The 22,765-nt window shown below is 42.4% G+C and overlaps 1 protein-coding gene across 1 annotated transcript; it reads right to left on the bottom strand.

Annotated features, from left to right (window-relative positions):
- Window positions 1-3,394: 3,394 nt before the first annotated feature.
- LOC138758419 (epoxide hydrolase 4-like) lies at window positions 3,395-22,710 on the bottom strand. The gene is made up of 7 exons (XM_069927313.1): window positions 22,395-22,710; window positions 19,308-19,393; window positions 15,672-15,829; window positions 14,941-15,069; window positions 10,642-10,745; window positions 9,076-9,224; window positions 3,395-5,219 (listed from the first exon to the last, which is right to left on the bottom strand). Exons 1-7 carry the CDS (start codon window positions 22,635-22,637, stop codon window positions 4,997-4,999), a joined length of 1,092 nt encoding a protein of 363 aa, XP_069783414.1. The 5' UTR covers window positions 22,638-22,710; the 3' UTR covers window positions 3,395-4,996.
- Between the last annotated feature and the right edge of the window lie 55 nt (window positions 22,711-22,765).

Raw genomic sequence — 22,765 nt, 5'->3', positions numbered from 1 at the left:
GAGGGTTGGACTAATTTTAAGTTAGACTATTAATATTGTGTTACAATTAACGGGGGGGGGTTATTTTGTGTAGTTTTCTGATGTAATATTGTAATCATACCTTTTTAAATTTTTTTTCTATTTTTCTTTAAATGTAATTCTCTATTGTATTCATGTTATAAAATTTTAAATAAAGTCTTCAAAAAAAAACAAATGTCATCATGAAGAAAGCATATCAGTGCCTCTGCTTTCTCGGGAGTTTGCAGAGGTTTGGTATGACATCAGAAACCTTGGCAAATTTCTACAAATGTGTGGTAGAAAGTGTACTAACCAGCTGCATCTCGGTCTGGTATGGGGACACCAATATCCTGGAGTAAAGCCCTCCAAAAGTTAGTGGACACAGCCAAAGTGTGACATATCACAGGCAAGACCCTCCCCACTATTGAGTACATCTACTGGGAACACTGCCATTGGAGAGCAGCAATAATCATCAAGGATCCACACCACCCAGTACATGCTCTGTTTTTGCTGCTACCATCAGGAAAGAGGTAGAGGCACCACAAGATTCACACCACCAGATACAGGAACAGCTCCACCATCAGACTCCTAATGAAAAACTCAATCAATTTAAAAGCACTTACTTTATTTTTTTCTCTCTTATTGCAGTTTGTTTACATTTTTTTATTTGTTTACATGTGTACGTTGTGTACAGTTTTTTGTGAAGTACCAATAAGTGGTAATTCTGCCTTGCCCACAGGAAAAAGAATCTCAGGGTTGTATGTGATGTCATGTATGCACAATATTTAAAAATAATTAAGTGCAAAAAAAGTGAGGTGGTGCTTGGAGGTTCATTTTCCATTCAGGAATCTAAGCAGCTGGTTTTGTAATGTTGGGTGTTCATCAGGCCTGGGTGAGGAAGGTCCTTCATGATAGAGGCTGCTTTCTTGAGACACCATTTCTTAAAGATGTCCTTAATGGAGAATAGACTAATGCCCATGATGGCGCTGGCCGAGTTTAAAACCTTCCGTAACTTTTTCCTGTCATGTGCATTGGCAAGAAGAGCTCCCAAAGGGCCTCAGGTACTGAAGGCTTCTTAATTGTATCAGAGGCTGCTGTTAGAGGTTGCTGGAGCGCGAGAAGTGAATCCACGGACACTCAGCGACTGAAGGGACTCTCATTAGTTTCTTTGTTTCTCCTATTGTTAGGGCACTGGGCGACCCATTGTTTGCCTTACAGTAGACAAAAATTAAAGTATATCATGTATGTTACATTTTTAATGTATAGGTTTCTGTAAGGGGTGCTGGACAAAGTGTCAACTCTCTGTCTTATGGTAGACAAAAGTTAAAGAATTTCATGTATGTTACATTCTAAATGTGGTATTACGTGACAATATTAGAACCTTTACCTTTTACAATAAAAGGAATCTTGAAACTTAATCGGACCTGGACCCCTCACAATGCAAACAGAAATCTTCTTCCAGGTTACTCCTGCAATTGCAGCACTCTAATTTATACTTTTCTTTCCTTCTTGCATTACCCAAACATTTGATGGATCTTAGTTCACACTGTGTTGAATGCACGTCCATTGGGGGCACAGAATTAGGTCGGGGCAAAGACAGAAGGAAAAGAATTGCCATTAAATAACTACAATAAAGAAGGCCAATTAGTCCTTTCAATCTATGACTTCAAAATCTAACAGATGTGTCAAACATAACTTTGATTTTGAAATCTAATGCTGACTGCCAAATCCTGTAACGACCTTTTAGCTACCTCACTAACACTTCCTGAAATATGCATTTTTCCTTTAACGATATCAAGCTAACTGGTCTGTAATTCCAGGTTCTCTCATTCCTCTCTGACATAATGTTACATTTACTACTTTCTAATTTGAGGGTACAGTTCTGAAAACGAGAGTATTTTGGAAGACAGTAATCCATGCATGGCCCATTACCACCACCACCATTTTCAGAACCGTGAGGTGCAGGTAATCAGGTTTTGGGGATTTCAGAAGTCCTGTTCATTTTTCCAATATGTGCCTAATTTCTCTGCCATTTCCTCATTTCCCAATATCATTTTATTCTTTCACAGTCAAGGAACCCCGTACATTTTGCTCAATTCTATCTATAGAAATATAAAATCTATACATTTCTTGTCAAATCATCTTTGTATTTTTGTTCTTTCTTATCAATTTCACAGTCCATTTTTCCTGATATCTGAATTTTTCCATCAGATGTCAGCTTGCATTCTTGAAATTAATCGGACTTTAAATTTTGGTTGAAGCCGGTTGTGTACAAAATGTGATTCTAAATGCTAACATACCAGCAGCTCCTGCAAGTCCCCAACTATATTAATCAAACAAGGGAAAGTGGATCTCCCTTCCATAGACCATTCAACCTTTCTAATCTGTGCTGAAACATCATTCCGCTAGTCCCACTGACCTGCACCCATTCCATAACCCTCCAGACTGCTCCAATCCACGTATCAATCCAATTTATTCTTAAAACTTAAGAGTGAGCCCGCATTTATATCAGATGACAGCTCGTTCAAAATTCTCAACTCTGAGTGAAGAAGTTCCCCTTAAAGCCATGTCCTCTCACATTTCTCTTTCCTAATCTGAATGAAAAGAGCCTACTTGCATTTCCCATCATAATTTTGTAAACCCCTATCATATCTCCCCTCATTCTTCTATGCTCCAAGGAATAAAGTCCTAACTGGTTTAATCATTCCCTGTAACTCATCTCCCAAAGACCTGGCAACATCCTAGCTTCTCTGCACTCTTTCGATCTTACTGATATCCTTCCTGTAGTTTGGTGACCAGAACTGCACACGATACTCCAAATTTGGTCTCACCAATATCTTATACAAACTCACCATAACATCCCAACTCCTGTACTCAGAACTTTGATTTACTAAGGCCAAGATGCCAAAAGCTTTCTTGGCAACCCTGTCTGTGACAAACTTTCAGGGAACTGTGTATCTATATTCCCAGATCCCTTTGTTCCTCTGCACTCCTCAGTGCCCTACCATTTACTCCGTATGCCCTACCATGGTTTGTCCTTCCAAAATGCAACACCTCACACTTGTCTGCATTAAACTCCATCTGCCATTTTCTGGTCCATTTTTCCAGTTGGTCCAGATCCCTCTGCGAGCTTTGAAAGCCTTCCTCGCTGTCCACAACGCCTCCAATCTTAGTGTCATCAGCAAATTTGCTGATCCAATTTCCCACATTATCATCCAGATCATTGATAAAGACAACAATGGCACCGATCCCTGAAGCACAACATTAATCACAGGCCTCCAGTCTGAGAAGCAATCATCCACTACCACTCTCTGTCTTCTCCCATTCAGCCAATTCCTGTGGTCACGTGCTAATAGTTCAATTCTTCATCACCCATCAAGGAAGTGCAATTCCCCAGTCAGTTATTATGAGCATTTTATTTATACCATTATTATTACAGACAATTATTATTCATATTAATGCTGATAAACTCATTAAATTGCAGGTACTTGATCAACTTAAATAAAGCTTCAATAATCAAACAATGGCCAGTACATGTGGTCAAAGATCCTGGTATACTGGAATGGAAGATTCAATCCTTGCATGCGTGTCACTTCAACCAAGTCCAGCTCCAGCTGCTAAACTGACAGAAGAATCAGAAAGTAGGTGCTGCATCAACACCCACGACGTCTCATTGTCCTTGTTTTGAGTTACCACTGCAAATGGAGTCATGCTCTGCACAACTTGGTTTTCCAAATTGCAAAAGTGATCACATCTTTGGTGATTCATTCGTTATAAAGCACATTTGCATGTTGAGATTGGGGAAAAAGCCTTTATAGCAAATGTGCTCAGGAAAACTATGAGCTGGTGCAAACCAAGCAGAGAGAAGCAAGGAAAAGAATGGTATTAAACAGGAAAGACTACAGACATTGATTGTAGTGTAATATACAAAAGTATTGGAGAAACGCAGCAGCCCAAAAACAGAGGTGCTAGAGGAACTCAGCAGGTCTTGCAGTGTCCATAGGAGATAAAGATATACCGTATATACTTGTGTAAGAGTCGACCTATAATGGTTGACACTCCCTTTATGGCCCAAAAATCACCTTCTCTGTATGACCCATGCAAAGTTCAACATCGCCTTTTTTTGGCCCCAAATGTCACCCATCTGAGCTCCCGACGCCCCAACTGCGAGCCCTCAACTCGGCTGCCCACCCATTGGAGTTCCCGACATGTTAGAGAGAAGTTCCCCAGCAGCAACCAGTACATTCAGTCAGAGAGGCTGCTGAATGGTAGATCAACGCAGTGTTCAGTCCAGTGCCATCAAATAGTTTAGGCCCAAATAGTTACATATCTAATTACATAAGATACAATATTTAAAAGATCTATCCCCCCCATTTACTGGTGTTCCCTCTCTTCCTTATCCATCTATTACCTGCGTACCTACTCCAGCCCCTTGCTCCCATCATTTTGTTTGGGCACCTGTTTATATTTTCCTCATTCCTTGATGAAGGGCTCAAGACCGAAACAATGGTTATGTATCCTTATGTTTGCTAATATAAAGCACACTGTTTAATCTGCTGAGTTTCTCCAGCATTGGGCTTTTAACATAAAGATGCAACACTGTTGAACAAGCCTATCATCCAAGAAATTGATAGAACTGAAATGTTAATGCTAATTAAATCCACACAAAGGGCACTTTATATAACCATTATTTCATGAGCATCACTTGTCTTAATTTCAGGAATGGGTGAGATAATGAAATCACTGAGTGGATAGCATATCGATACATACAACCACCGTATATCAGGGCTACTTCAAGATTAGCTGGAACTCATGGCTCCTGTGCCCTTTTGCACAATCACTCTCTCGCAATCTAATGACATTCAATGAAGAGATTAGAAAAATATTTTTACTCAAAAAGTTGTGCAATTTTCTTTCTTCATTATATATATATATATATATAAATAATCGGTAATTTCACCCAAGTAAAGATCTGACATGCATTCCCGTGGGTTCAGATCTACTTGTTGCTTTCCTCCAGGAAAGTCCAGATGAGTTTGTTCACCACGTCAGGTTGGTCTTGTTGGACCCAGTGACTGGCCCCAGGCACTACCTTCAGCTGGAACACATTGTGTACGTACTGTTCCATGTGGGCGGTCAGGCCAATTTCAAGGGCACCATCTTTGTCTCCCCAAATCACCAGGGTGGGAGCTGTCACATCGTGACACTTGGCTGGGAGGTTGCTGCAACAGAAGCCAGCATAGTCAGTCAGCAGCGACTGTCATTGGGTAAAAGTGAATTTCTTCGACTTCTTCAATTGCATCCAAGTAAAGTTTATTGTCAACCAATTGCACAAGTCCAACCTAACGAAACAGCATGCTCCAGTCCTCAGTGCATAACACAACCAGTCACAACACACAGGTAAATCTGCAGATAATGTGGTTGAAGAAAAAACACAATGCTGGAGAAACTCAGCAGATCAAACGGTTTACTTTATATTGCAAAGATAAAGTTCGGGCACCTGCCCACATTTTGCTCATACCTTGATGAAGGGCTCAAGCTTGAAACGTTGGTTATGTATCTTTATCTTTGCGACATAAAGCATGCTGTTTGACCTGCTGAGTTTCTCCAGCATTGTGTTTTCACTACAGACATAACATAGAGACAAACAATACATACGCAGGACAAGTATTCATATAAACAAATAGATAGTTTCATAAATACAAGTCTCGGATGGTTAGTGTAAGCATCTCCTTGTGGGCAAAGGCTAATTTCAAGAGCACCTTTTTCATCTCCCCAAATCACCTGGGTGGGTGCTATTACATGGTGACACTTGGCTGGGAGGCTGCTGCACCAGAAGCCAGCACATTCACAACCGAGTGAAATCACCAACCAGGAACTGTCCATTCAACTTGTAAAACTAGACTCAGCTTAATTCTCTCCCAACTTCCACACCCCAATTTGTGACCTGTTTTGCTCTGTTTCTGATCCACATAGATATCCAGCTGAAAGGTCACTGCTGTTACAGGGCCAGCGATTGGGAACAAGGTTCAAATCCTGCGCTGTCTGCAAGTTTGCTTGCGCGGTTTTCCATCAGATTCTCCACTTTTCTCATACCCTTCAAAAAATGTACCAGGGATTGTAGGTTAATCGGGCTGCACAGGCCTGTGAGTCAGAAGTGCCTGTTACCATGCTATATGCTTAAATTTATAAATTTTAAATCTGATCACCAGAAAACCAGCCGCTTCAACAAAGGGCAAAAACAAAAAAAAAAAATGGCTCAATTAGAGCAAGCCTTCCAGAGAATATGACAGAACGATATCCAGGCATGAACTAAGAAAGCTCTGTAAACAGGAACAGTTCCATTCCCCAATTTCTAAGTTAAATGCCTTTTACCTGGGAGCTATAATATTTCCAGATTGTGCCTAGACAGCTATTTCTTTCCAGACTGTTACCTTGTTCCCTGATATAACTGTTTCAAGCTCTAACTTTTTAATCGGGTCCTTGGCATCCTGGGAACAGAAAGCAATCCAAAGCCTATGCTGTGTACAAGTGACATTGTTTGTACATAACCAAAGGGAAGATGATTGGTGCTTCCCGTCAATTGTGTACACTGACAACAAATGGCCAAGATTAATCTTCAGTAATGATTCTCTACTCACCGCCTCTTTTGATTAACCATTGGTTAATTTTGTAATTATATCACTGCAACAGAGGCTAACAATTTAGCATTTTATTATTTTTGTAAATTAAGACATTCAGTGTGGTAACAGGCCCTTTAACCTACCATCCCTGCATATTTCCCCCCCACATCTCTGAGATTATTGGTCAAGTATTCTGCTTCTATAAATTGCAGCTCGTAATTTGGCCCGCAAGATCATATCAAATATGTATTAGAGCTGGCCCGCTGGACCTTTGTGAACGAGAAGCAAAAGCTCCAGAAGGTGGAGGAGATGAAAAGAAGTCTGGTTTTACAGCAAACTATGTTCACCAAAGCAGAATCCCAAAGTGAGCCTGCTGTAAAAGTTAGTTTTATTGTGGCCGCAGAGATCGCCAAATCAGCCAGGCCCTTTATAGAGGGAGAGTTTGTTAAAAAGTGCCTGCTCAAAGTTTGCGATGTCATTTCCCCAGATAAAAAACAAGCTTTTTTAAATGTGAACCTGAGCAGAAACACCGTGGCTGCGCATGCTTGTGAGCTTACTACTAATCTAGAAGAACAACTGAAGGAGAAGGGGAAAGATTTTATGGCATACTCACTTGCTGTAGACTAGAGCAGCGACACATCAGATACTGCCCAGCTGTCAATATTCATCCGTGGAGTGGACACAAAACTTTCCATTACAGAGGAACTTTTAGGATTAAAATCCATGCATGGCACAACCACAGGAAAAGAAATCTTCGAGGAGGTGTCCAAATGTCTCAATGAAATGATGCTGCCTTGGGATAAACTTGTGGGACTAACGACAGATGGTGCGCCCACGATGTGCGGTCAGAAAAGTGGACTGGTGGGCAGGATTTGGGAGAAGATATGGGAGAATCATGCAGGTGAGCTTACAGTTTACCACTGCATAATCCACGAGGAAGCCTTGTGTGGCAAAGCTTTGAAAATGGAGCATATTATGAACACTGTAACTCGAGTAGTTAACTTCATAAGAGCCAAAGGTTTAAATCACCGCCAGTTCAAGTCCTTTCTGGAGGAGTTAGGGTTAGAAGACGGAGACGTGCCCTATCACACAGAGGTGCGATGGCTTAGCCGAGGAAAAGTAGTGAAGAGATGCTTTGAGCTGCGTGAAGAAATATGTCTGTTTATGGAGAGCAAAAGCAAAGACACAACAGAGCTCAGGGATAAAAAGTTTCAATGTGAGCTGGCATTCTTGTGTGACATCATGAGCCATCTCGATGCGCTAAACCTGCAGCTGCAGGGACGAGGGCACGTCATTACAGACATGTACAGTGCAGTGAGGGCTTTTAGAACCAAGTTGTGCTTGTGGGAGACTCAGATGCTGCAGGGAAACATGGCTCATTTTCTGTGCTGCCAAATTATGAAAGAACATATCTCACCTGCCGTGTTGCCCAGTGCAGAGTTTGCTGAAAAACTAAGCATACTTCGTGCGGAGTTTTCCCGATGATTTGCTGACTTTGAAGCCCAGAAATGCAGATTTGAACTACTCAGCAATCCGTTTGTAGTTGACGTGACAAGTGCTCCAACCAACCTCCAAATGGAGCTGATTGAGCTCCAGTGTAATGACACACTCGAGTCAAAGTATGACTCTGTCGGTGCTGTGCAGTTCCCACAGTTCCTTCCCAACACACTGCCCCAACTCCGTGCACAAGCTGCTCAAATGCTGTCAATATTCGGCAGCACGCATCTCTGCAAACAACTCTTCTCTTTGATGAAGATAAACAAAACACCACACAGGAGTCGTCTTACTGACGAGGACCTTCATTCAGTCCTGAAGATTTCCTCAGCTCAGAGTCTGACCCCAGAGTTTGATGAACTTGCATCTAAGAAGAGATGCCAAGTATCTGGTTTAGACCCAGATGCATCAGAGTAAATCACAGTGTAGCAAGCTAAGCTTGGATTAATATTTTCTTTGGTTAACTTTGGACTGTTCATAGTTGAAAGATTGGATTTTCATTGAAGCAATTTGTTATTTTTTTGACTTGTTGGCTTGTGAAAAAAAAACATCTAAAAGGAGTTTAAAGGCTATAAAGAAATATTATTTATTGAATATTTTATTTCTCATTTGTTAATGCTTCTTCTGGAAAGAGTTTAACCAAAACTATTGTTAAACATTTATTTTAATAAGAAAAAGTTTAACATTACATATGTTGAAAGAAGAGAAAACATGCAGATGTTGTTGAAAATTTTCAATAAATATTTAGTTTGGCCTTCGACTTAGTCTAAGTTTTTAATTTTGGCCCTCGGTGAATTTGAGTTTGACACCCCTGTTCTAACTGATTTAACAAAGTGGCTATATTTTGACTAAGAGGCAATAACATCCGATCAGCTGGAACATGTGCCACAGATCAATGCCATGTTGAGACATGAGGGGAGGGGGAAACAATTAAATTCCAGTTATTGGTTAAGTCTCCTACCTGAAAATGTTCCTGTAGTAGTTGTGGGGGCCCACCAGTGCTCCAGGCTGAGAAAAACTGTAAACATAGGCCTCTAATTCTTCTTCAGTCAATCTACAATTTTTATTTTTGATTCCCATCTGTTTACTCATATAAACATTCTTCAGAACCTATAAAACATGACATAGCAGTAAATATTAAGCAATTTTTAAAGCTAAACAAAATAATCCTAGAAAATAAAGTCTGTAATGTGAAATAATCAAAATGCAGTTGACAACAGCGTTAAACCAGTGCAAACTGAGAGCAGCGGTGTTAACAGTGGACTCAGCAGAGCTGTATGGAAGGGTCCCAGCCAAATTCAGATTGGGTGTAAATGGAATCTGGCAACACTTGCTTGCCTTTTTTTTCCCAGACATCTGTCTGCTTTTTGCTCATACCTTGATGGAGAAGGGCTTAGGCCCAAAACATTGGTAATGTATCTTTCCTGCATAAACAACACTTTGTGACCTGTTGAGTTTGGCAAGCATGACAATCACAGTGCCTGCAGGACTTTTTTGAACCACTGAAAATTCCTGTATGTGGAAGACAAAGCCTCTTACAAAGCAGATAATTCATTATATAGAAAACTGACAGCACAATACCGTGCTGACCTATATAAACCCACTTCACGATCAACCTAACCCTTCCCTCTCTCGCAATTCATAACCCTCCATTTTACTTATTTATGAGTCTTTAAAATGTCCCTATTGTATTAACCTTCACCACCACCCCTGACATTACATTCCAGGCACCCACCACTGTGTGTAAATAAAACATCTCCCTTGCCTTTTTTTTGTGAATGCTATTTAATTGGTTCTGCTCCTATCCAATATCCTTTCCCATAATCCTGCAAGTTTTTGCATTGCAGAGATGTTTTCGGTTTCTTTCTGAATATTATATACATACTGTACATACAGACAAACAGCACAGTTACAGGCCATTTCAGCCCACGAGTCTATGTCGCCCAATTTACACCCCCAATGGTGGGAGAAAACCCGAGCCCCTGGGGTGACATGGGGTGAACATATAATCTCTTTAGGCAGTGCAGGATTCGAACTCTGGTCCTGATCACTGGCACTGTAAAGGCATTGTGCTAACCAGTTATTGGATCTGTTTCAACCCTGTGACTTTTACTATTTATTAATCATATTTATTTTTAAGTATATACATAGATTCTGTGTATATGTATCGCTTGCCTGTATATGTGTGTGTGTGTGTGTGTGTGTGTGTGTGTGTGTGTGTGTGTGTGTGTGTGCGCGCGTGTGTGCGTGTGTGTGCGCGCGTGTGCGCTCGTACTATTTGCACAGTGCACCGGAGAACATTGTTTCGTCAAGTTGTACTTCTGCAATAGGGTAAGTAAACTTGAATGCCCTTCTTGCAGTTTCAAATTATTATCTGCTCTTGAGCATGCTATGTAATCAACTGGACCTTCCTGTACCCTGTTCAGGCTCTGATACGAGGAACAATCTGGGGCATTAAGGGCTACCAGGGTCTATACAACATGTCAATATTAAAGTCAACACTGACAAGTAAAAAAGTGTTCGGTACCTTGAAATCATCCATTTGCATGAAAAATTCTGGAAGTTTTGGCACTTGAAAGAAGAATATATAGCTAGATTTCAGCAGCTGGGATAGATGGCACCTCATGTAGCCTGAAATAAAGAATGTCAACTCACATTATCTATTCTAAAGTTCTACACAAAACTAAAGCAGGGGATATTAGAATGCATTTTTCTATTTGACGTTAATAGGTGTATTCTAAACCAAACTGCAAAGACACAGATCGATACTCCACTTTAAAACATTACTCAGAAATATCTTTTATATTTTGTGGACATTTCAGAATATTATAGAACATTCTAGCACAGTGCATGCCCTTTGACTAACAATGTTGTGCCGACTGATAGAAAAGTACTCAACAAACTAAACCATCCCTATCACACACCCATAACCCTCTATTTTTCTTGAATCCATATGCCTAAGAGTCTTTTAAAGGTCCATAATGTACCATCCCCTCCACCACCACTCCCGGCAATGCATATGCGCCCCACTGCTCTTTGTGTTAAAAAAATACTGACCTCTGAGGTCTCCCCTAAACTTTCCTCACTTTCAAGACAAGTTGTGTTTATTTGTCATTCAAACCATAATCACTGCAATGTACAGTGAAAACGAGATAGTGTTTCTCCGGAGCTGGTTATTTACATGGCTAAATTTACATCAGAAACTTTGTTTATAATAATATATCCCTTATAAATATCATATTACACATGTTAGCCCTGTGTCCCCGGAGTTCAGAAGCCTCAAGGCTTGGGGGGAAAAAAAAATGTTTTGCAATATGGTCATGAGGGCCTGAATGCTTTAATACCTCTTTCCGGATGGCTGGAGGGAGAATAGATTGCGAAAGGGGTGTGTGGAATCCTTAACAATGTTTATGGCTTTCCGTAAACAACGGCCATTATAAATGTCTATCATGGCAGGGAGAAACCCCAATAATCCCCTCAGCAGTCTTTACTATCCGTTAAGGAACTTGCATTCTGGGATGGTGCAGTTCCCGAACCAGAAGGTTTTCTCAACCTCTGCAGGAAGTAAAGGCAAAGGATCTGGTGCTGGGGGACCAGGAGAGATTCTCTGCCAGGTGCACAGCAAGGAAATTGGTGCTCTTGACTATCTTGACGGTGGAGCCATCGATGGTCAGCGGAGAGTGGTTCCCCCTGGGGTCTTCTGAAGTCGACCACCATCTCCTTTGTTTCGTTGACATTCAGGTGTAGATTGTTGTCTCTGAACCAGTCCATTAGTGTTTGCATCTCCTCTCTGTAAGCTGACTCACTGTTCTTGTTTATGAGCCCCACCACGGTCATGTCGTCATTGAATTTGCTGATATGATTATAACTGTATCTCACTGAATCAGTCATGGATCAGCAGGGTGCTGAGCACACAGCCCTGCATCCCCCCTCCCCCCACCCTGTGCTCAGTGTGGTAGTGTTGAACAAACTGTTTCCTATCCAGACTGATTGAGGTCCAATCAGAAAGTCAAGGATCCAGTTACAGAGGAAGGTGTTTAGGCCCAGCAGGTTCAGCTTTCCTAATCAGGTGCCGCGGAATGATTGCGTTGAATGCTGAGCTGAAGTAGATGAACAGCAATTGAACATACAAGTCCTTATTTTCCGGGTGGGTGAGGGCTAGGTGAAGCATCGTCTGTTGATTGGTTGCGGCAGTACGCAAACTGCAGGGGGTCCAATGAGGGAGGCAGCTGAATCTTGATGTACTCCATGACTAGCCTTTCAAAGCACTTCATGATGATGGATGTGATTGTGACAGGAAGGTAGTCATTGAGACAGGACACTGAGGGCTTCTTCTGCACAGGGATGATAGTGGCCATGTTGGCACGACAGTGCTGTTCAGGAAGATGTTACCTTATACAGATGTGCTGTGGTGTTTGCGAATCTCCTCTAATAAACTTGTAGACCTCTATTTAGGTCATCTCTCATTCTCCTTCGCTCCAAAGAGAAAAGCCTGTTAACCTTGCCTCCTAAGACATGTTCTCCAATCCAGGCAACATCCTGGTAAGTATCCTCTGCACCCTCTTCGTAGTTTCCTGTAATGAGGTGACCAGAACTGAACACTGATGCCAGGGCATCAAAGCTGAAGGTTGGGCAATGGAACTGAATGGGAAGGTGAACAAACTCATGATTATATGGTGGGGCAGCCTCGAGGGGCTGAATGGCCTATTTCTACTCCCATGTCTTATGGTCTTAATATTCCAAGTGTGGTCCAACCAGAGTTTTATAGAGCTGCAACATCTACATGCAACACTAATGAATGCTAACTCAAGCCTGAAACATCTTACTTAGGTGCTGAAGAAGATAGGGCTTCCACTTAAAGAGTGACTCAGAGAGCCAGCAGAAATCCCTCCTCGGTTCCTTATTCCACAGCTTAAACTTAGCCATTCTGTTAAGAATACTTTGTCATGCAGAATAACAGAGGGCAAGCTGTGAGAAGAACAAACCCAACGTTATTCACAAATAACTTTGGATCAGAAAATTCGACTAGAGTTTCTGGCATAAATTTGATGGGCAAAGTGCTCTTGAGTCATAAATTTGTGTTATTCTATGAACTGTCATGAGAGATGTAATAAAATTGGCCTCTGAGAGAAACCCATCAAGATATTCAAAAGTGGTTGACATTCAAAGAAGTACCACTGCCGCTATCAAAAAATAGTAGCACTGCCGCTGGTGTGGACCTGGGGAAAGTGGGGAGCGGAGACACAGCACTCCCTCATGGGGTCCTACTGCCCAGTACAACAGGCTAAAGGAGCCAACAGTGTTTTAATTTAAAATCTGAGCCCAAGAACGCAGTGCCTGTGTTCAGCACCAGCCTCAACGGGCTAAAGACTCCGGGAACCACTAACAGGTAGACCACTCCCATTTGAGAATGAGATGTCCCCTACGGGACAGTGACAATGGCAGCGGACCAGTATAGGGAGCTCTGAACACACAGGCTGTCAGCTGATGGAGACTGGTTTGAGCCTGACTGAAGGGGTGCCAGGTATCAGAATGATGATGCGAAAGGGTGTCTAGAGTGAGGAGGGCTCCCAGGGGAGTCCTGAGCACTGATCGTGTTGGAGGTTCGGATCTGGAGCTCAAGTTGCTGACAGTTTAGACTGGAGTCTGTGTGGCTGCAGGAGCATGAGAGGCAAATCCACGGACATATGGTGACTCTGGTGGGGCTCTCTTTGGTTTATCTTTCTCTGATTGCAAGAGGCATCTGGCAATTTTTGCTGATGGCAAATCTGTCTGCCTTATGGTAGACTAAAGCAAATTTCATGTCATATTACACCAGTTTCATTACATGATAATAAAGGAATCTTGAATCTTGGATAAATGTGATGGGCAAAGTGTTCATAAATTTTTGCCAACCTATGAACTGTCATTGGAGATAGAGCAAAACTTTGGTGTTTGAGATAAATCCATCAAAATATTCTTTTAAGTACTCAATAAAGTGAGTCACCAATGTTGTGCAACACATGTGACAACCATTTTGCACAGAGAAAGATTCTAAAAATAGCATCAAGATTAGAGAATTGATGGCTGAGGGATAAGTATAAGCTCAGACTGCAGGAGAATAGTTCCTGTTGAGAAGGGTGCCATCGATTAATCAGCATCTCCATCAAGTGAGAAGAATGAAGTCTTGCTTTAACACCACTTGGAGCAGTCCTGCAACGATGGCCTTGACTTTGTGCTTGTTTCTGAAGTGAGATTTGAAGCCACAACTTCTGATTGGCGAATTGGCGAATCAGGTGTAAATACAATAATCTTGCAAGTATGATTAAGAATACTGCAAGGCAAAAGAAAAAAATATATTTATGTATTGTGTCATCATAATTAATAGGTTAATGGGCAGCCTGGTAGCACTGAGGTTAGAATAATGCCATTATGGTGCCAGCTTCCTGGGTTGGAAGCCAGAGTTGTCTGTAAGGCGTTCTCCCCATTTCTGCGTGGGTTTCCAGTCACCATCCAAAACATGCAGGGTTGTAGGTTAATGGGGTATATTTAGGGGGCAGGGGCTCATGGGCCAGAAGTGCTTGTTACCATTCTGTGTGTCTAAATTAAAATATTTAATATCTGCATAATATGGGAACTAAGAATGTGCAGTATCACATTGTGTACAAAAAAAATATAGGAAATCAAACATCTGAAGAGAATTCAACAATTATGCAGCTCTTGGGAGCAAATTCAAAGCTAGAAATTAGCCATCATCTCATCTATTTGCACCACCACATTATGTAAGACATGCACTAAGGAGAGACTGTCCTCCAATCTATCCTGGAAACAGTGGCTTTCAACTCACGATGGAAAGATGTTGGGTATGGCGCATTCAGAATGATCAATTTCTCCACCATCTCTGGGTTGCCAATAGCAAAATTCCAAGCTAAGATTCCTCCCCAGTCATGTCCCACAAGAACACAGCTGCTATGTCCTGAAAACACAAGAAAGCAACATCAGACTGTTGAGTTTGGTTATGCTGCGTAAGATGTCAATTCAGTTGGTTCTTGCTCAATGTAGACAAACATTTCACAATGGGTAAATCCAACAACAGAATTTACTCCCTCACGCTTCCATTTCACCTCCCATTTGAGAAGGAGAAGCAGAGGAGACAACCCACTGGATGGCATGGTTAACGCTGTTCTCCTACAACGCCAGCAACCCAGGTTTGAACCCAGCTCTATAAGGAGTGTGTATGTTCTCCCTGTGACTATGTGGGTTCCCTCTGGGTGCTCCAGTTTACTCCTACCCTTCAAAATGCACAAGGATTTTAGGTTAATTGGGGTACTTGGGTACTTTGCCTCTTAGGCTGGAAGGGCCTGTAACCATGCTGAATGTCTAAATTTAAATTTAAAATGTAAAACCTCTCGTTTACTATCAAGGTTGAGTTCTTTTCCTGCAAGGTTGCAGGTTTGCAGAAAATACAATTTCACACAAATGCTATTTTGCATGCAGAACCACCTCTGTGTAGAATGTAAACACTCAGGCAAAACAATTATTTTGTTTTTGGCAGGAACAGTAGAGGGGTCTGCATACCTAAAGCTTCAATAATGCCTTTCACATCAGCCAGCAAGCACTCCATCTTGTAGGCAGCTCGATCTGTAGGTGCATCGGAATCCCCGAAACCACGCAAGTCCACAGCCACAACCCGGTACTCACTTTTGAATTCCCTCAGCTGGTAACGCCACGAGTACCTATTACAAAAGAGCGCATGAATGAAACAGTAATCCATTGCCAATATAGTCTCAACGTTAATAATACAAAGGAGATGACTAGATTTCAGGAGGACTGGGGATGATCACACCCCCCAATGCACATCAATAACTCTGTAGTGGAGAGAGCAGAGCACCAAATTCTTTGCAGTCAACTGAACAAGTGACCTATTGAGGTGTTTTATTGAGAAAGTGTCAGATTTGATGGGCTCAAAGAGAGACGAGTCTGGAATCAAACATAACTTTATTAACACAACAATTAATAAGAAAGACAATTTATAAGGGAGTGTGAGAACGTAAGCAGACAATTTATGGGAGCGTGGGAACAGATCGTAATGGGAAACAAACAGGGAAAAACGTTAGAAAGTACACAAGTATTAATTTACACAAGCAATGCAGTCATTCACACCCTATAAGCAGGGGTTATACACACGCTCCCAGACCCCTGAATAAGGGGGCAGGGGGTGGATCTGGTACCACTGTATCCACAGGTGTATTCGCATACCCTCGAACCCTTCTGAGCGGTGGCTCTACTGCCAGTATTGATCTATAGCAATTTAAGCTCAGCTTCAGAGCAGTGTTCACCTTATCTGCGACCCTTCCATGCAACATCTGCAACAGCAACCTGGCATGGAGCAGTGTGCGGGGCTATCACCACAAGGCAGACAGAACTAGTGCTAAACACAGGGCTTGAGCCAATAAGGGTGCTGAGTGATTTGAACCAGCCAATGGCAAGGAGTGCATTGACCAATGATCTGAGGCCAATCTTAACTAGCATTCCACCTGCACTTTGTAACTTCAAGTGGAACAAAAAGTACACCATGTACTGACAGGCAGTATGACTTCCGAATGAGTTTCAGGCGGGGAGGGCACGTGACCACCAGCAATAGGCAGGGAGCCTCCCCCACACACCACACGAAGGCAAACAATATCTCATTTGTCAGGAAGGAACAAGAGCAACTGCACTTCCTGAGAAGACTGAGATGGCCAAGGCTAATGGCCCCCATCCTGACGACTTTCTACAGGAGCTCTATCGAGAGTGTCCTGGATGGCTACATCACAGTATGGAACTGTTGCTGTACACCAATGGATCGGAGGACAATCCACAGGACCATGGGAGCAGCAGAGAGGATCACTTCACCTCTATCACGTGATCTATCTGGATCGTTGTCTGAAGAGGGCACACAAAACCATTAATGACCCCAAACATCCCACACATAGCATCTTCCAGCTACTCCCATCAGCAAAGTGATACAGAAGTATCAGGACCACCAGGCTGAGAAACAGCTTCTTCCCAAAGGCATTAAGATTGCTGAATGATTGATGAACTGCTCATATAAATTTCTCCAACACTCTGCAACAATATACCCGTGGCCACATATAACATGCTGAAAATTAATAAAGGCTCTTATTTCTAGAAGCAGCAGAAGAGAATAACTACAGTTGCAGGACTTGGGGGAAAAAAAGGTGCAGAGATGCTCTTTTCTCGCCTGACCCACTGACTCCTTCCAATTTCCTACGAGCAGCAAACTTCCTACAAGCAGAAAACTTGGCTGAATGGTTCACCAACACCAACCTTGCACTCAAAACCATAGAGCTGATTGTTGACTTCAGGAAGAGAAAACCAGAGGTGCACGATTCAGTAATTATTGGGGGAATCAGAGGTGGAGAGGGAGTCACTATCTCAAAGGATCTTTTGCACAAATGGCATTGTGAAGAAAGCACCTCGACTTCCTCAGGAGTTTGTGAGGGTTTGGTATGACATCAGAAACCCTGACAAATTTCTACAGAGATGTGGTGTAAAGTGTGCTGACCAGCTGCATCACGATTTGGTATGGAAACACCAAATACCCTACCCCGCCCTGAGCGTACAGCCCTGCAAGAGGAAGTGAACACAGCCCAGGACATCACAGCCAAAACCCTTCCCATTATTGAGAAGATCTAATTTACAGGGAGTGCTGCTGTCATCAAGGACCCACAGCATCCAGCACATGCTCTGTTCTCACTGCTGCCATCAGGAAAGAGGTACAGGTGCCACAAGACTCGCACCACCAGCTCCCCCTCCACCATCAGACTCCTCAACAACAAACTCAATCAAGCACTCATTTAAGGACTCTTAATTTTGCACTTTATTTTTTTTCTTCCTGCATTGCACAGTTAGTTTGTTTACATTTCTTTACATGTGAACATTTTGTACGTTTTTTTTTTCATTACCACAAAGTGGTAATTCTGCCTCACCCACAGGAAAAAGAACCTCAGGGTTGTATGTGATGTCATGTAAATATTCTGACAATAAATATGAAATCTGATCAGGAAGTGCCATATATCACCAAAACTCCATTTCTGAATATGATACAAATACGTGAAGCTTATTCTGCTCTTTAACCAACTAGCCAGGGCACCCAACAATATCAGCCAATGCACAGGCATTTTCCAACAGCCTATCAACAGAAATAGCATGATTACCATTCAGACAATCCATATCCAGTTACAATACACCATTCGTCTGTTGGTATATCCTCCTCCCTCCCACCCACCCAACCTTTCCTTCTCTCCAGCCTTTTAATTCAAGTGCCTGTTTGCATTTTACTCACATCTCAGGCCTGAAACATCATTAACATTTCTTTACCTCCTATGGATGCTGAGAGATCTGTGGAGTTCCTCCAGCATTTCTGTGTTTTACTACAAATGCAGTGTCTGCAGACTTCATGTTTCACAGCCATCCAACTGCTACCTCCCAACAGGATCTCAACTCGTGCAAATATACAACACTTTTCACATAAGGCAAAACTATTTGCAAAATAAAGAGTCCACACTGGAGTTGATTTCCTTGTGGCCAAATTATGGGGAACTCTTGAATGACAGGAGAAATTGTGAAGTATAAAACTAAGGACAGTATTTACCAGAAGTAAAACATGAAAGATGCTGAGCACCTTTGCTCTGTCAGTATCAATGATAGGGATTTCCCAGTGGCCAACCACTTCAACTCTACGTCCAACTCTCACGCTGACATGTCTGTTCATGGACTTGTGTACTGTCAAACCAAGACCACCCATAAATTGAAGGAACAACACCTATTTTTCCACCTGGAAACTCTCCAACAGGATAGCATTACTTCAATTTCTTTGGTTTTTGCTAACCTACTCCCTTTTCTTCTTCTTTTCCCCATCCCTCTGTTTTCCCTCCCATCTCTCCACCTTCTTCCCTCTCTATTCAGAGTCATTGCCCCTCCCCTGGTTTGCTGGTGTGCCCTCCCTTAGCCACAAATTACCTGTGGGGCTGTGCTCCTCTCCCTGTCCCACCCTCCCTGACTATTTTGTTCAGGTGCCAACTGACATTTTACTCATACCTTGAGAAAGGGATCAAGCCTGAAATGTTCATATCTTTATCTTTGCTATGTACAGTACACTGTTTGACCTGTTGAATTTCTCGAACGTTGTGTTTTTATGACAGTATTTACCAGATCTCCGGAAAGCCATGGAGTAGCAACATCAAGTGCTTGTTCCTCTCCCCTGCTGCCACATAGTGAAACTGCAGCCCTGATTCCTGCAGAAAAAGCATTGAGAAGTCTAGGAGCCTCAGAAAATGCAATTGCTATTCCTTAAACTATGATCCGACATGCACTCTCAGGCCTGTGACGAGTGGTGCACTTCAGGGATCAGTACTGGGACCATTGTTGTTTGTCATCTATATCAATGATCTGGATGATAATGTGGTAAATTGGATCAACAAGTTTGCAGGTGACATAAAGATTGATTTAGAGGTGTTGTGGACAGCGAAGAAGGCTTTCAAAGCTTGCAGAGGGATCTGGACCAGCTGGAAAAATGGGCTGAAAAAATGGCAGATGGAACATAATGCAGACAGTGTGAAATGTTGCATTTTGGAACGACAAACCAAGAAAGGACATGTACGTTAAATGGCAGGTCACTAAGGAGTCCAGTAGAACAGAGCAATCTGGGAAAAAAAGATAAATAGTTCCAGGAAAGTAGCATTACAACTAGATAGGGTTGTAAAGAGAGATTTTGGCATATTGGGCCTTCATAAATTAAAGTATTGAGTCTAGGAGTTGGGATGCTATGGTAAAGTTGTACAAGACATTGGCGAGGCCAAATTTATGTGCAGTTTTTTTTAGTCACCTATCTATCTGTACCCCTTGGATCCAACCCCCATTTGCAGGTCATTCTGCCCCTCGGTGTCGTGATTAACGTTTAATTCATTCTGGGTCCTCTTATAGTGTACAACTAATATAAGATAGCGATAAGATTGAAAGAGTGTAGAGTAGATTGACTAAGATGATACCTGGACTTCAGGAACTGAGTTATAGGGAAAGGTTAAACATAGAAGAATGAGGGGAGATTTGATTGAGGTATTTAAAATTACGAGGGGAACAGAGAGAGTAAATGTAGGCCGGGTTTTTCCACTGAGATACAAACTGGAGAACATGGATTAAGAGTGAAAGGGGAAAAGTTTAGGTGGAAGATAAGGGGGAACTTTCACGCAGTTAGTGGTGGGAAGGCCCAAAGGACCTGTTTCTGTGTTGTAATGTTCTATGGTTCAATACAAATGCCTAAATCAACAATAAAGGGATGGTATTTTATTGCTTTAGTATTGCAAGCAGGTAAGGTAAGCAATAGTGAAGATAATGAGCCACACAATCAAAGCCTTTGCAGAGGGTGAAAAAAATTTTGGAAATATCTTTCATGAGCAACAATTGATGGCAGATCAGTTTTTAACATTAATCACCAAGTTAAACAGACATTTCAAAACCAATGGTCTTTATAAGAAATGGGAGTGGGAATCAAACTTTGCCGTACACCCTCTACAAACATATCCTATTCTTCAGCAAGGAGACACAAAGTGTGCAGTCTCTGTAATTGGGCAAAAGGCAATGTTTATGACTGATCATGGATCATCTGCTCTCTTAACTGAATGAAAGTTCACTGTAATAAACTCAAGTGCAATGTACAGATGCAATGGAAGGCTTTCCATACAAGTCTTTAAATACAATTAACACAGACATCAGCACAAAGAAAAAAACTGGAATATATATGAAATAATAATAATCTTTCAACGATTAAACAGGATCAAGGAGCCATAGGCAATGAATCAAACAAAACCTTGGGATATGTCATGTCAACGCCAGATTTATGGATTCCTGACCAAGCACGATCACGGTCAAAATGAATGAAAAAAAGGGCTTCAGCCCAATTAATTTGTTCTGACCATTAGTATCCATCTACAATAATCTGATTTTATTCTTCAAACAACCTCTAGATCAGTAGGTCTCAACCTTTTTTCCCCCACTCACATACCACCTTAAGTAATCCCTTACTAACCACAGAGCACCTACTGTAAGGGTGGCTAAACTGTGGCTCTTTGACATATAATGTGATGCTCGTGGAAATATGTTGGCTGAGACAGGAATCGTACGTGCCAGTGCTCACAATGGTAGCATCAGTGGGCATGGCTTGCGACTGAAAATATTTGTTATGTGAACAATGTAAAATTCGACTCTCTCCCCCACCCCCTCCAATCTTGGCTCCGGGCACCCACCCTCTGGAGCTTCCGACGACCCGACTGCGGACACTCGCCTAGGCCCTGGCCATCCACTCATCCAAGATCCCGACACCCCATATACCCACCTGCCCATCCGAGCTCCCAATGCCCTGAACACGGACTTATCACCCGGTCTCGGACACCCACCCACCCATCAAACCTCCCAATGCCCCAAATGTGGACAAAGCACTGGGTCCCAGTCGGCAGCCCATCCGAGCTCCCGATGCCCCGAAAGACACAGGTACTTAACACAGTAAAAAGTAGCATACGTATAATAGTCGTCCCCCTAAATTTCACCCTAAAAAAATCCACAAAATTTGACTATTTAAAAAGTTTATACGATTATTGAAACTAATACAAATTAGCAATTTAAAAATTACATACATGAATAAATATTATGAACATATGAATAATTATATAAAATTTGCTACAAAATGTGAATGTATTTTTTTTTCATGTCTTACGGCTCTCAAACATCTGGTTTATCGTATGTGGCTCTTAAGCAAGTTTGGTCACCTCTGCTATAGGTGCTCTGCGGTTAGAAAGGGATTAATTTAGTATGTGAATGAGAGAAAAAAAAATGAGAACCTCATTCTAGATTCTACTTTCCTACACAAGTGAGATGATTTACAGCGATCAATTAATCTAACAACCTGCATATTAGTTATACGCGAGAAGAGTTATGTTAGCTATTCACTATAAGAGGATGATCAGTTATATTAGTTATATGCTACAAGAGGACTGAGTTACATTAGTTATACGTTAGAAGAGGAGTGAGTTATATTAGTTATACACTATGAGGATTATGAGTTATATTCGTCCTCTTATAGAGGACCCAGAATGAATTAAACATTAATCACGACACCGAGGGGCAGAATGACCTGCAAATGGGGGCTGGATCCAAGGGGGACAGATGGATTACACTGAGTCGGACTACAGCTCCCAGAAGGCAGTGCACGCCACGCACGCGCGTTTGGCTGACGATCGCTACCTTGAGCCTGACAAAGCCGTGAGTCCCCAGGGATGGGTCGCTCAGGCAGGCGGGAGGACTTTCGCGGACCCGCCTCTCGAAGGCCCGCCTTCGCCTCTTCGCCACCAGCCAGGCTGCCCGCAGCAGGAACGCGACGCAGGCTGCGGCCGTCAGCGCGTGGATGGCGAGCCAGTAGACGGCGGTGCGAGCGGCCAGCGCCAGCCGGCTGGGGAGCACCAGCAAGCGGGACTGCAGCGTCGCCATGTCACACTGAGTTCTCCTCCACACCGACGCGTTCGCTCCGAAAGGCCAGCATCTCGAAAGCCCATTGGCTGCCTCGGTTGTCAATCAGCGTTGGACCGGCACCGCGATAAGTGGGATGAGCTCAAATC

This window comes from Narcine bancroftii, chromosome 3, assembly GCF_036971445.1.
Source record: "Narcine bancroftii isolate sNarBan1 chromosome 3, sNarBan1.hap1, whole genome shotgun sequence".
NCBI lineage: Eukaryota > Metazoa > Chordata > Chondrichthyes > Torpediniformes > Narcinidae > Narcine > Narcine bancroftii.
The sequence above is the reverse complement of the archived record's forward strand: the minus strand, read 5'-3'. Positions and strand labels throughout refer to the sequence as shown.